The following is a 12,508-nucleotide window of genomic DNA, read 5'->3' as shown; positions in this document are numbered from 1 at the left end:
TGAGAAATAACTCAGAGTAACAAGTGGCATGCATTTGAACAACACAGACAAATGCAGATATACCAAATACCATACAACATAAATCTTAAGTTATTCAAATTAGCTTTGCTTCTAGAGAATATGTTGCAGTTACCAAATGGCAATTGGAACCAGCTCCATATAAGAGGGAAAGGAATTCTCAAGAGTCAAGAATTCTTCAAAGATGACATGCCATTAAGGACAGGAATACTCTGTGTGTGTATGTGTGCATGCATATACATATATATATCTTGTTCCAACAGGATCTTGATAAGTCCAAGGACTGAATCATATGCCGGTGTCTTGTTTGTTTGTCATGGTTTCTATGGCTGGATGCTCTTCCTAATGCCAACCACTTTTCAGACTGTAATAAATGATTTTTTTCTTTTCATGGCACAAGCACTAGTAAAGATCACTTCATAACTTTAAAGGCTGAGGGCCGAATATGGCCCCTGTAACTGAAGGGGAATAGAAGAGAGTGTGAGCAATAACTCTAGGGAGCAAAATGGAGGATGGTAAGAAGAGAGGATTTGTAGGTGGGCAGGGAACAAGGGAGAGGGAAAGGATTACTGAGGGGCCAGTGAAGAAAAAAGCAGGGGTGGCCTTGAAAGTAGAGAGGGATTATTGTCTAAGGTGGGGGTTAGGGCAACCCAACATTATAAGAGGTAAGTATACATAACCAGTATGAGGGGACAGAGGCAGGAGAGAAATAGACAAGGGTGGAGAAGAATCCTAAGAGGGTCATTGAAAGAAAGGTAGGTGAATAAGGGCAGGGTAGTACCATGGTGGTAAGTCTGAGTGAGAAAGATGCAAATTGGTGTTGAGAAGGCAGAGAAGTTGTGGGGAGAGGACAGCGGGGGAGAGAAAAAGAGGCAGCCATTGAGGTGAAGTAGTTTGGAGCAGTGAGTGAAAGAGATGTTGGAGGGTAAAATAAGGATAGGAAGAGCAGAGAGTGAATGCTGTGAAAGCATGCTAAATGGGGAAGCAATGGAGAGGATGGAAAGAGGGATTGGGCAAGAAGAAAACAAAGGGTGCAGTGAGGGAAAAAGAAGGTAGAGGGTTCCTAGAGATATAAGGGTAAGAGGTGAGATAAAAGTAAGAGGGTGGCAATACATACATAGATACATATACATAAATACAAGCATACAGATTAAGAGTCAGCCATCACCTACAGGTAAGTACGACTGGATACCATGTGCCTTATTTTTGCTAATTGTTTTAGGGGTCTATGTAGTCACAAGCAGACTTGAAGCCCCTTGTGACTCCACCTCCATTTACCACTATAATTCCATTCAATTGTAGTTTCTTTGAAAGTTTATTATTTAAAATTTACCCAAGAGATTTGGAGGTTAGCAGGAATGGTAGGGATGTTAATAAACTTAATTATTCAGATGTTTTAGGTAAATAAAGCTATACCTAGATCTATACTTAGTCCACCTGTAATGCATACCTAAACGAAACAAATATCATGTAAGTTAACTACTGGATATCAAGTAGATCCATAAGTACAGATGAAAATCCAATTTAAGACAATCAGGAAATTACCTTCATCAGCTGCCTAACAAATGTCATTGTGATTTTGACACACAAAGCAAGAACACATCTGTAATGCATCTAAAGTTACTGTGTACAATAAGACAAGCGAGTTTAATTTTCAAGTAGCAATGATGCCTTATGCTGATAGTTGCTTGGCTAGCAGACTATAATATCATGTGTTTGCAGCACAAATAATAAGATTTGAAAAAACAACTAAGAGGGGAAAATTACTGCTTGAGGTTACTAATAATCTTCTTGGGGGTTCATTTTTATGCTAAAAAGTCAATTAAATTAGTCAATTTAATTGTAATTTCAATTTACACAAAGGTATTGTAAGGGCATTCAGGGCAACATCAAGCTTGCAGAGTGATATTGTTTCTAATTTACTGATTAGAATGTTTGCTTGGGTTGTTTAGATGATGTTACCACATAGTAGATTTGCCCTTTTTCTCACTGGATATCTGTCACTTTAGGTTTGTGTATTAATTTACCTCTGCAAATTCTAGTCAGTGGTAGAACTCTTTCTTTTGAGCATAGGAGCCTTTACAAGTAGAACATGGAAACTAACTCTCTGATAGTATTGGCTATGATTGTAAGCTAGCAGTCATGTAAGCTGCATGTCATTCTTCAAACCAAGGTTTGTTTTTATTGTTATATTTATTAATAAATAGTTTATTTCTAAAATTACCTTTATTAGATAATTATCAATTTTCATATATGTCAAGATTGGCATATACAATTTGTGAGTTAATCTTTGTTTCTTATATTTTGTTATTACTTAGTTATATAACATATCTAAGTTGAATTATGATTATTTACACGTTTTAACTGTGTCATATATATATTGATGAAATATAAGAAATGTTCTTGCTTAGTGTGTCAAAATCACAATGACATTTGTTAGGCAGCTGATGAAGGTAATTTCCTGATTGTCTTAAATTGGATTTCCCTCTGTACTTATGGATCTACTTGATATCCAAGTAGTTAACTTACATGATATTTGTTTCGTTTAGGTATGCATTACAGGTGGACTAAGTATAGAGCTAGATATAGCTTTATTCAGTCTGTAAATAATTATAGTTTATCATAGATAAACTGTCATTAAAAGTTAAATAAGAAGCATATACATATATATATATATATATATATCAGGTGGCACGTAAAAAGCACCCACTACACTCACGGAGTGGTTGGCGTTAGGAAGGGCATCCAGCCGTAGAAACTCTGCCAGATCAGACTGGAGCCTGGAGCAGCCCCTGGCTTCCCAGACCCCGGTCGAACCGTCCAACCCGTGCTAGCGCGGAAAACGGACGTTAAACGATGATGATGATATATATATATATATATATATACGCATACATATATACACACACACATATATACCGCAGTACTTTTATTGTAACACGTGCAAGAATGATTTGAATAAATCCTTTTAAATATTATATATATATATATATATATATATATATATATATTGTGAAATAGAAAGATGAATAATCTTATTGCAGATTAATCAAAAGTTTAACCGATACCTTGGTAGCAAAAATCACAGCAGAAGACAGCACGGTTGGAGGTACAACCATATGGTGTTGCAACCATGCGTTGGTGCGGATAATTGAATTTTAATATTATTAGTAAATTGAAGAAATGGAGTTGAACGAAGATTGAACAGAAATCGTTTTATTGCATTCTACACGTGTTTCGAAAGCCACAATTTACCAAATTCCGATTGAAGAGAAAGACACAATATGGTCTCCTTATTCAATCGGAATTTGGTAAATTGTGGCTTTCGAAACACGTGTAGAATGCAATAAAACGATTTCTGTTCAATCTTCGTTCAACTCCATTTCTTCAATTCACTAATATATATATATATATATATATATACACACACACACACACACAAATATATATCTATTCAATGTTGAGTCTATCCAAACAGATACAGAGATTTTCAGTTGTCTGAAGAATGGAAAGAAGAAACTTGTACTAACAATTCATGTAGACTCAGCTTTGAATAAACATTATTGCACTTTCTCCAACAATTTCGAATACATTTTCTGCTTAATTGCAAATCCCACCAGTATGAATCCTCAATTTTCTTATATACATACATAACTGGCAGTTGTGCGTCATGGTAGGATTATGTTTTTTAAGGGGGCCATGTAGAAATAATCTTTTTTTTTTTCCCAGTGCAGGCATGGCTGTGAGTTTAACAAGCTCACTTTGCAACTGTGTGGTTTCAGGTTCAGTCCTACTGCACTGCACCTCGGGTGAGAGTCTTCTGCTAAAGACTTGGGCTGACTAATGCCTTTTGAATGGATCTGGTAGACAGAAACTGCATGGAAGCCCTTCACACACACATATATTAATTCAAGTGGAGGCGCAATGGCCCAGTGGTTAGGGCAGCGGACTCGCGGTTTCGATTCCCAGACCAGGCGTTATGAGTGTTTATTGAGCGAAAACACCTAAAGCTCCATTAGGCTCCGGCAGGTGGTGATCCCTGCTGTACTCTTTCACCACAACTTTCTCTCACTCTTACTTCCTGTTTCTGTTGTACCTGTATTTCAAAGGGCCGGCCTTGTCACTCTCTGTGTCACGCTGAATATCCCCGAGAACTACGTTAAGGGTACACATGTCTGTGGAGTGCTCAGCCACTTACACGTTAATTTCATGAGCAGGCTGTACCGTTGATTCAGATCAACCGGAGCCCTCGTCGTCGTAACCGACGGAGTGCTTCCAATCCAAATATATCAATTCAACCCATGCTAGCATGGAAAATGGATGTTTAATGATGATGAATATATGTATGTGTTTCTGTGTTTCCCTACATACAGACACTGCTAGAAAAGAGATGTTGGTTTGTTTACCTTCCAATAACCTAGCAATTAAGCAAAAATGACCAATGGAATAAGTACCAGATTTTAAATAAAGTGCTGAGGTTGATTTATTCAGATAAATCCTTCCAGAGAGTGCCCCAGCATGGCTGCACTTCAATGACTGAAACAAGCAAAGGAATAAAAGATGCCATGGCTATACTAGCCTAGAAGTCCCAATCCCTCTCCAAAGCTTGAAGAAACAGCTGGAATTTGCAGAGACTAATATGAATTAAAATGATGTGCAATGATGCTAATCATGACTAAAAACTAGGTTGCAAGCTCAACTACAACCCTTGAAGCACTGATACATTAGATTATCGACATGTACAAAATTATGTTGCAACTATTAATGCTCGAATAGTGTAACTTTTATAAATTCTAAATCTCTCTTAACCAGCATGGAAGAAATTTACCTGATAACATTAAAATGAAAATCTACAGCAAAATAAATGAAATGTTGTTGAGCCCCCAGATCAACTAGATCTATTGTTTACCTGATAGGTTTAAACTACTGTTTAGCCAGAAGTCAATGCTGACCAAGCAGATCTATGACCTGTCCATTTTCTTTTTCTTTCAGATATAGTGTATCTAGAACTACATTATCTTATGTATCCCTTTTTTACCTTAAGAGAGTGAAATGTGATTTGTGGGAGAAGTATCTTATTTCCAGTAGGCTAAGTAACCATGTAAAAGTTCCAGGGCTGGCTCTGATTTGGCGATGTAGTTTAAGTTGATGTAGTGTTAAATAAAATCACAGAAGTTCTAATCCAACCACTGACAATGGTTTGTATCCATGACCAAGACACTCAACATCCAACAGTTCAGATCTCAAAGGCTGTAAATAGATACTGCAGAGCTGGAATAAATCAATGCTATTAATAAAAAATAATGCAAAGTAATTAACAACTGCTTGATTTAGCTTCAATTCAGGGTAAAGCATGGAAAATGAATGGGATCAAAGAGGCTGACTTGAGACCTAAATAAACATCAGTGGGTTACAGGAATAACAACCAAGTGTAAAGTTTTTCCATCAAAGTGAACACAAAAGCAGTTGACATCATGTATCTTTTCCAAGGTTTTCATGTATCTTTTCCAACACCTGTTGCTAAATTTGAATTCATATCATAATCACTTCAGTCGGTCACACAAACTGTTTTTGTTTATATATATACACTCAAATATATATTTTACATTTCCAAAACATACAAAAACACATTAGTGTAGAATATAGTCAAAAGTAAACTCACCAGATTTGCAGGATCCTAAACAACTTTGGTTAGTTTTCCGTTTAGCAGGCAATGGTGGTGGTATCTCCGGATTGATCAGGCCATTAACACTAGGAAACATCTGGGTACATCCAAATAAATTAGGGCTGCCTTCTTGAACGACAACCTCCCAGTTATTCTCAGCACTAGGGAAACGTCTGCCATTGCAGTTCAATGATGAAAGACTATTTCTATTCCATTTAGTATTTTGCCTCTGCCTTCTTTGAGGAAATACTTCATCTAATGATGCATGGATAGGTTCATCTAACACTTTTGATGAAGACAAAGACTTAGGGAGACTGTCCTTCATGAAAAAATCCCAATGATTACTGGTGTTGGCATTTAAACGCTCCCCATTCCAGGAAGCAGTTAATTTTGATCGACAAGGATTATGTTGTGTCCGCATTCTGGGGAAAACCTCCTCTAAGGAAGCATGAATTGGTTCATCAAGAACTCGTCGTTTAAAAGATGGAGCAACTGAAGATTCTTGCAACAACTGCTCTAAAGAAGATGCTGCCAGTGAAGGCTGTTCATTCAGCCGAAGTTTAGTCATTGGATTTATCACATTAGCACTCACTTTATCACTTGAACTACTACTACCAGCAAACACTGACTTTCGGTTATCTGGTGGGAGTGGGGGAGGAACATCTGAGGGAGGCAGTGGGAGAGAAGTTTCAGGTAAACACAGGTTGTTGAAGAAAGGTGTCCCGGATGATGTATTTTCCACCATTGAGGTTCCTTTAGCATAGTCATTACACCAAGTGCTAAAGGATTCACATTTCTCGGGGTCTCCTTTCTCATCAGGGCGATAGTTTCGAGCAGGCAATGGTGGTGCCAAGTCAGTTTGTGTTTCTTTTGGAGACATGTCTTGTTCGTTGTTCTCTTTTGAATTGCCATTTGAATCACTTGCACCTGTTGCAATTCCTTCATATGTAGAACCTTTACTTGTTCGATCAGATTCTTGAAATGATTGTTTTGATCGGGACTTTTTGCGGATAAGGATTTGGGGATTTGCATAGAGTTCATCAGAAAACAGATCAGATGAATCCGGACTTGTATCATCAACTGAAGGATTTCTTGAAGGGCACGAGAATTGCAAAGTTGGTAAATTCAGACATATTTTTGATGCACCACTCTCTGCTGTCTGCCTACCACGGCAACAATTTAAAGACTGTAGTGTCGTTGCTGCTAACGAGGCAGGAGGAGGTGACATCCTTTCATCACAGTAGTACACAAGTTTGTTATCATTATTACATTCCGCAGGATGTAGCTCCAAATTTTTGGTACATTCACACATGTTATCTGTTCCATTCTGACAGTTTTTATTAATATGGTCTGCATTTTTGAGCTGGCCATTCTTTGGTAATGCTGAAGATAACAAGGAGGACTTAACTTGTAATGAAACCCCATTGCAGCATAAGTCATTTGTATCAGGGGTTTCAGGGCATTCAAGAACAGTAGAAACAGAAGAATGTTTTAATTGATTTAACTGCATTTTTAATTTGATTTCTTCCAAGCTTTCATAACCTGGTTCATCATTCAAGACATCGTTAGTTGCAGGTTCATTATCCAAGTCAATTGCAGACTCATCCAAGCTCAAAAAATCATTCCTTACTTCACCTGATTCATTCAACAATGGGCGACACTGCCCCTCGTCGGATTCTTCAGTGAGCCATGATGGGTCTACAATATTTTGGTTATCTGGGAAATGTCTTCCCCAGAAAGAAGAATTCTGCCGATGCGGTGTCTTTTTCACAGTCGAAAACGGGTTTTGTCGTGTGCGGGGTAAGCTTTCTGAACGTAATTTAGTTTCTTTCCAAGTAAGTCCTGCGTGATGATTATTGTCATATATTTCGCTCTCACTACGTGCCATATAATGGCTATTGTTTGACAAATTTTCCTGGCAAAGACTGTAACTACCTTTGTTGGTATGGATCCTAAACTTTCTCTTCAGCCGTCCAAGAAAACCAAGATTAGCTTCATTAACTGCCACACCGCTGCCATCAATCATAGTCTTTGAGGACGTCATAGATGTAGGATTGCCACCAATAGTTGAGTGAGCCGATTTCTTAGTTACCTTGGGACCACTAGCACCACTGCTTATACTTGTACTACAGCCCAAGTGACTGGCTGAATATTGTAACTGATGGTGTCGATTGTTATTGTTACGATTACTACGGCTTTTCCAACTGTCAGTTGCCTCCTTCACCACAGCCGCGGAGGACAGCGGTGATGAAGAAGGCGACGTTTTAGAAGTTTTCTTCGACATTGATTTCGATCTAGTTAGAGCAAACATCCAAAACCTGTGGTAGATAATTTATATTATTAAAAAAATGATAGTACGTTATGTATGTCTATATACGTACGCGTATGAATGATCAAGTGTAAAAAAATATCTCCCCCGAACCGGGTATTTTTTAGCCAGGTACAAGCTATTTGAATGTGACCTAGTACAATGCTGAAATGTTTATTTACATATCTTCATCGGAATCGTATGTTTACTAAATTTATTGATTTTTTTGCGCACTCTGAATCTTCTCAACGGAAGAGAAATTCTTAACAGATTTTCTTTAAAGTATTTGTTTAATTGTAATAAACAAAATAAAAAATATATAAGAAAAAAGTGGGAGCTTCTTTTGTCAGTTTAAACCGAAATATTTGTAGTGTTTATCAGTAACATATGAAAAAAGTTAACAAGCAAGAAGTATTGTAATAATATATAACAACTATCACGTATTAACAATTAGCAAAGCACTGACCATGTTGATTGTGGGGAGCCGATGATTTGCAGTTAAGGTGCGAAAAATTGAAACAAAAGGAGGAAATAGTACGGACACGGATTTAGCTATGTTTATATTTCATGGTTTACAGAAGTAAAAAGAGAAGTAGTCGATAATGGGTGATAAAACTGGCAAACATGTTACAGTTTAGCAGTTGACGATAAGGGCAAACACAAAGAAAACAAGGGCGAAAAGAAAAAATCAGGGTGGTCACAAAGTAAGGGATCCATAATTTAATCTAATTTTCATTTTCCTTTATAAAACTACATTGTATTTGTTTCAGAGTTTATGAATGAAATTGTTTGAGAATTTTTAAAGTTTTCTTGGGAGTTTTTACCTGATTTATGTTTTCGAATTATGTGAAATCTAGTTGGGCAAATATTTAGTTAAGTCTCATACGTCTGCGTGCTTGTGTGTGTGTTTCCTAGCTTCACGATGATCCCCTATTTTGTAACCACCCTGTATATGATGATAAGGAAGATAAACTGTTTTCAGCTTTAGACGAACTAATTGAATATAAAGCACCAAAGTCAGAACTGTCAGCAACAATATTGTTGTTCTGGTTCTTGTTGTTAGTTACAAATGAAGTTAGATCGAATATGAAGCGGGTACCTGTAGATGCTAAGACTTTAGTAGTAGTTACACAATTGGCAGTGTTATTAGTGTTGTTGCTCTTTGTAGAAGCGATGTTAGTGGTGTATTTTTTATTCTTATTATTGTGAATTACTCGAATATACGGTTGGTGATAACGATTGTAGCGAAAGATAAGAGGTCGCTGTCGGAATTGTCGTATATGGTGTAGCAGCAGTAGCGGCAGTGGTTGTGCTGTTGGTGCCATCCCTTGGCCCTGTGTCACACCAAACATCACTCACTCGTGCTGGGGGTACAGTGCTGCTGGTAACAAGAATAGAAAGTGTGAGGGTTCAATGTGAACACACCGCATTTCGATTAGACGAGATGTGTTTGGAAGAAGAAGAAAAAAAAAATTAAAAAGTCTTACTTAGCCTAAACAACTAATTTCTTTTACTATAATTTCACTCTTGACAACGCATTGACATCCAAATTAGCTGGAAGGGTTATTCAAATAGAATTAAGGAAATAGTTGAGAGTGAATGAGAGAGATAGAGAGATAGAGAGATAGGGGAAGAATGCTGAGGGCTGTAAGAATTCGAATAATGGTGATATTTGATTAATAAAACAATAAATGTATTCACCCGTATCGTGAAAAAAACCAAGTAAGTGGGTAAATGGAATTTGGTTTACCAGTATCTATGACGTTTCCAAGTGTAATATCCACCGGTCTTATATTGCTCGTTGAATGAAGTTTCCCAGAGAGACTAATTACAACTCTTCAACAAGCTTGTCAGTTAGGGCAGACAGCCTTTAGTTTATAACAGAAATATAATGTATGATGATTATAGTATATATATATGTCAATATACGCACATTTATAGCTTTATAATTATGTATACATACGTAGATTTGAAACAGGGTTGATCCGTATTATATAGATACATATCCACATGTGAGTAGAGTAGATTTTTATTCTTCGTTTTTTTTTTTAAGTTGTTGCTTGTTTTTTTTTCTTCTTCCCCCACCTTTTTGCGTGTAATTCCTTTTCCTTAGATATATATATATCGATAGGTCGATAGATAGATATATACTCGGTGCTTCCTTTCCGTTTTCTCTTGTATAATAAAGCCAAAGTCAGGTAGAGTTGTCCATCAGTGACGCGCCAGCGCTCACGCACGCTCTCTCCTATGCTACATATGCATATATGCGTTGCTGAGGCTGCAATGATGGTAGGCAACACTGGTAACAGAATATTTATCTGAGAGAGACTCAGATGATGGGAGTGACAAGCAAGATGTAGCAATAGCAGTGGTGGGAGTAGGAAATAACACCGTGGAATCTCTTAGCAGAAACTACTGTAGCATCATCACAATACAAACAGCGCCCTCTCATAATCTAAACGTTGGCTAAAACTAATCAAGGGCGGTAACTCAGTTTGTTTATTTTTTTTTTCTTTCCTTCCTTCTCCCTCTCTCTCTCTCTCTCTCTCTCTCTCTCTTTCCAGTTTATTCACCTCCAAGACTCCAACACTCTCTGTTGGCGCTTCTTCCGTGTTTCCGATGTTAAATATTTCAATATTTGACAGTCATCTCTGACCTTCTCTCCACCCACACACACATGGAAGTGACACCATTTATAGTCCACATTTACATATGTTAGCTTAAACGTCAAGCTTTCGCACTCTGAATGACCGATTTCAACTTTTGACACTTGAGTTTTCGAGTACTTTTTTCCGAGGTTTTGTTTCCTGGATCATTATTATATTATATTATCAATAACAGGAATAAGTCGAACTGAGGAAGACAGATTAAAACCTGTAGATGGAAATAATGACTGGAAAAACTAAAATGAAGAAAAGCTTTTTATCTGTGACCATCTGTTTTTCGTTGTATTGGGAATATCCCCCACCAAAAATTATAATTATAGTTTTTAAGCTCGTGTAATATGAGGGAGATTTATCTACTATTTCTGTGTGGCGCATGTGTCAGTATCTGGATATGAGCTGTGCTCGTGTGATAGTGATGTACTAACTCAGCAAATATATATTTACCAATATGATACAATTGGCACATGGAGACTGTCTCCTCTCGACTTACTCTAGCACTACTATAACGTCCTTTAATTCTTTGAAGTACCAAGCTAGATTACCTCTCATCCAGCCCTCTGAGTGAACCCATTTCTCCGATTAACTTTATCTTCATGGTGTTTCACTTCTCAGGCTCTGATTATTTCTTTCCCTGCATTGTAACCCCTTGGAAAACCCTCTTTAGTCACCTAGCTAAAGACACCCCCATGCGAAGTTGAAGCTGAATATCACCTGGGTCAGTCTCATGTTAAGGACTGTTTGCATAGGTCATAACCACTGCTCCGATTCTTCCGACTAAATAACAAGAATTAAATATTAATACAATCCCACACATCTTGGAGAGAAATATAGCAGATCATATCGAGCCCCGGAAGAATAAAACGCGATGTCGGCCCTGGCGTGAAATGAACTCGAAGCGTAAAGCGCAACTGACATTCATCTGATTCTACCACCCATCGCCTACAGTATCAACAGAGGCAGATAATTGAACCATGAGCATATTGAAATATTTAACATCGAAAACACGGTATAAGCTCCAACAGAGAGTGTGGATTCTTCTGATTTACTCAGAAAATATGTTCTAAATTATACTATAGGGAATTCGTCAATAAACAATTTCATTTATAATTTCAAGATCTAAAGTTTTGGTGGGAGGGATTAGTCGATTACATCTACCAAGGACTTAACTAGTACTTCATTTGATCGATTCCGAAAGGATTAAAAGGTAAAGTCGACTACCGTGGGGTCTGAACTCATAATGTAAACGCGTTTAAACAAAAATCATCAAGTAGTTTTTTTTTTTTCCAACGAATTTACAACTCTGCCAGCTCACTGCATTTTACTTATAATCCTAATTCTTTCAGCTTACATAGGCACAAGGCTTGAAATTTTGAGGGAGGTGGGGAAGGAGGGAGCTTTTCGATAACATCGACCGCGGTGCTCAGTTGGTACTTATTTTATTGACTCCGTAAAAATGAAAGGCGAAGTCGACCTCGGCGGCATTTGAACGCAAAACGTAGAGACAGAGGAAATATTAACGATTATGCCAGCTCACCGCATTAATAGTAATAATAATAATAATAACAACCCTTTCTACTGGAAGCACAAAGCCCTAAATTGGGGGGAAGGGGTTAAGTCGATTACATCGATCCCAGTGCGTAACTGATACCTATTTAATCGAACCCGAAAGGATAAAAGGCGAAGGCGACTGCGGCGGAATTTGAACTCAGAACGTAGCAGCAGACGAGATACCTATTTCTTTACTATCCACAAGGGGCTAAACAGAGAGGGGACAAACAAGGACAGACACACGGATTAAGTCGATTACATTGACCCCAGTGCGTAACTGGTACTTAATTTATTGACCCCAAA

The 12,508-nt window shown here is 37.7% G+C and overlaps 1 protein-coding gene across 1 annotated transcript in view; it reads right to left on the bottom strand.

The window, feature by feature from the left end:
* LOC115210466 overlaps positions 1-10,447 on the bottom strand; it is a 338,193-nt gene extending 327,746 nt beyond the window's left edge. Inside the window, exons 1-2 of the mRNA XM_029779073.2 lie at positions 9,955-10,447; positions 5,681-8,001 (exon numbers count right to left, since the gene is read on the bottom strand). Of these exons, the coding sequence (XP_029634933.1) occupies positions 5,681-8,001; positions 9,955-9,995 (2,362 nt within the window). The 5' untranslated portion in view covers positions 9,996-10,447. The remainder of the gene's footprint in view (positions 1-5,680; positions 8,002-9,954) is intronic.
* Between the last annotated feature and the right edge of the window lie 2,061 nt (positions 10,448-12,508).

This window comes from Octopus sinensis, linkage group LG1, assembly GCF_006345805.1.
Source record: "Octopus sinensis linkage group LG1, ASM634580v1, whole genome shotgun sequence".
Lineage (NCBI taxonomy): Eukaryota > Metazoa > Mollusca > Cephalopoda > Octopoda > Octopodidae > Octopus > Octopus sinensis.
This window is presented reverse-complemented; position numbering and strand designations above follow the sequence as displayed.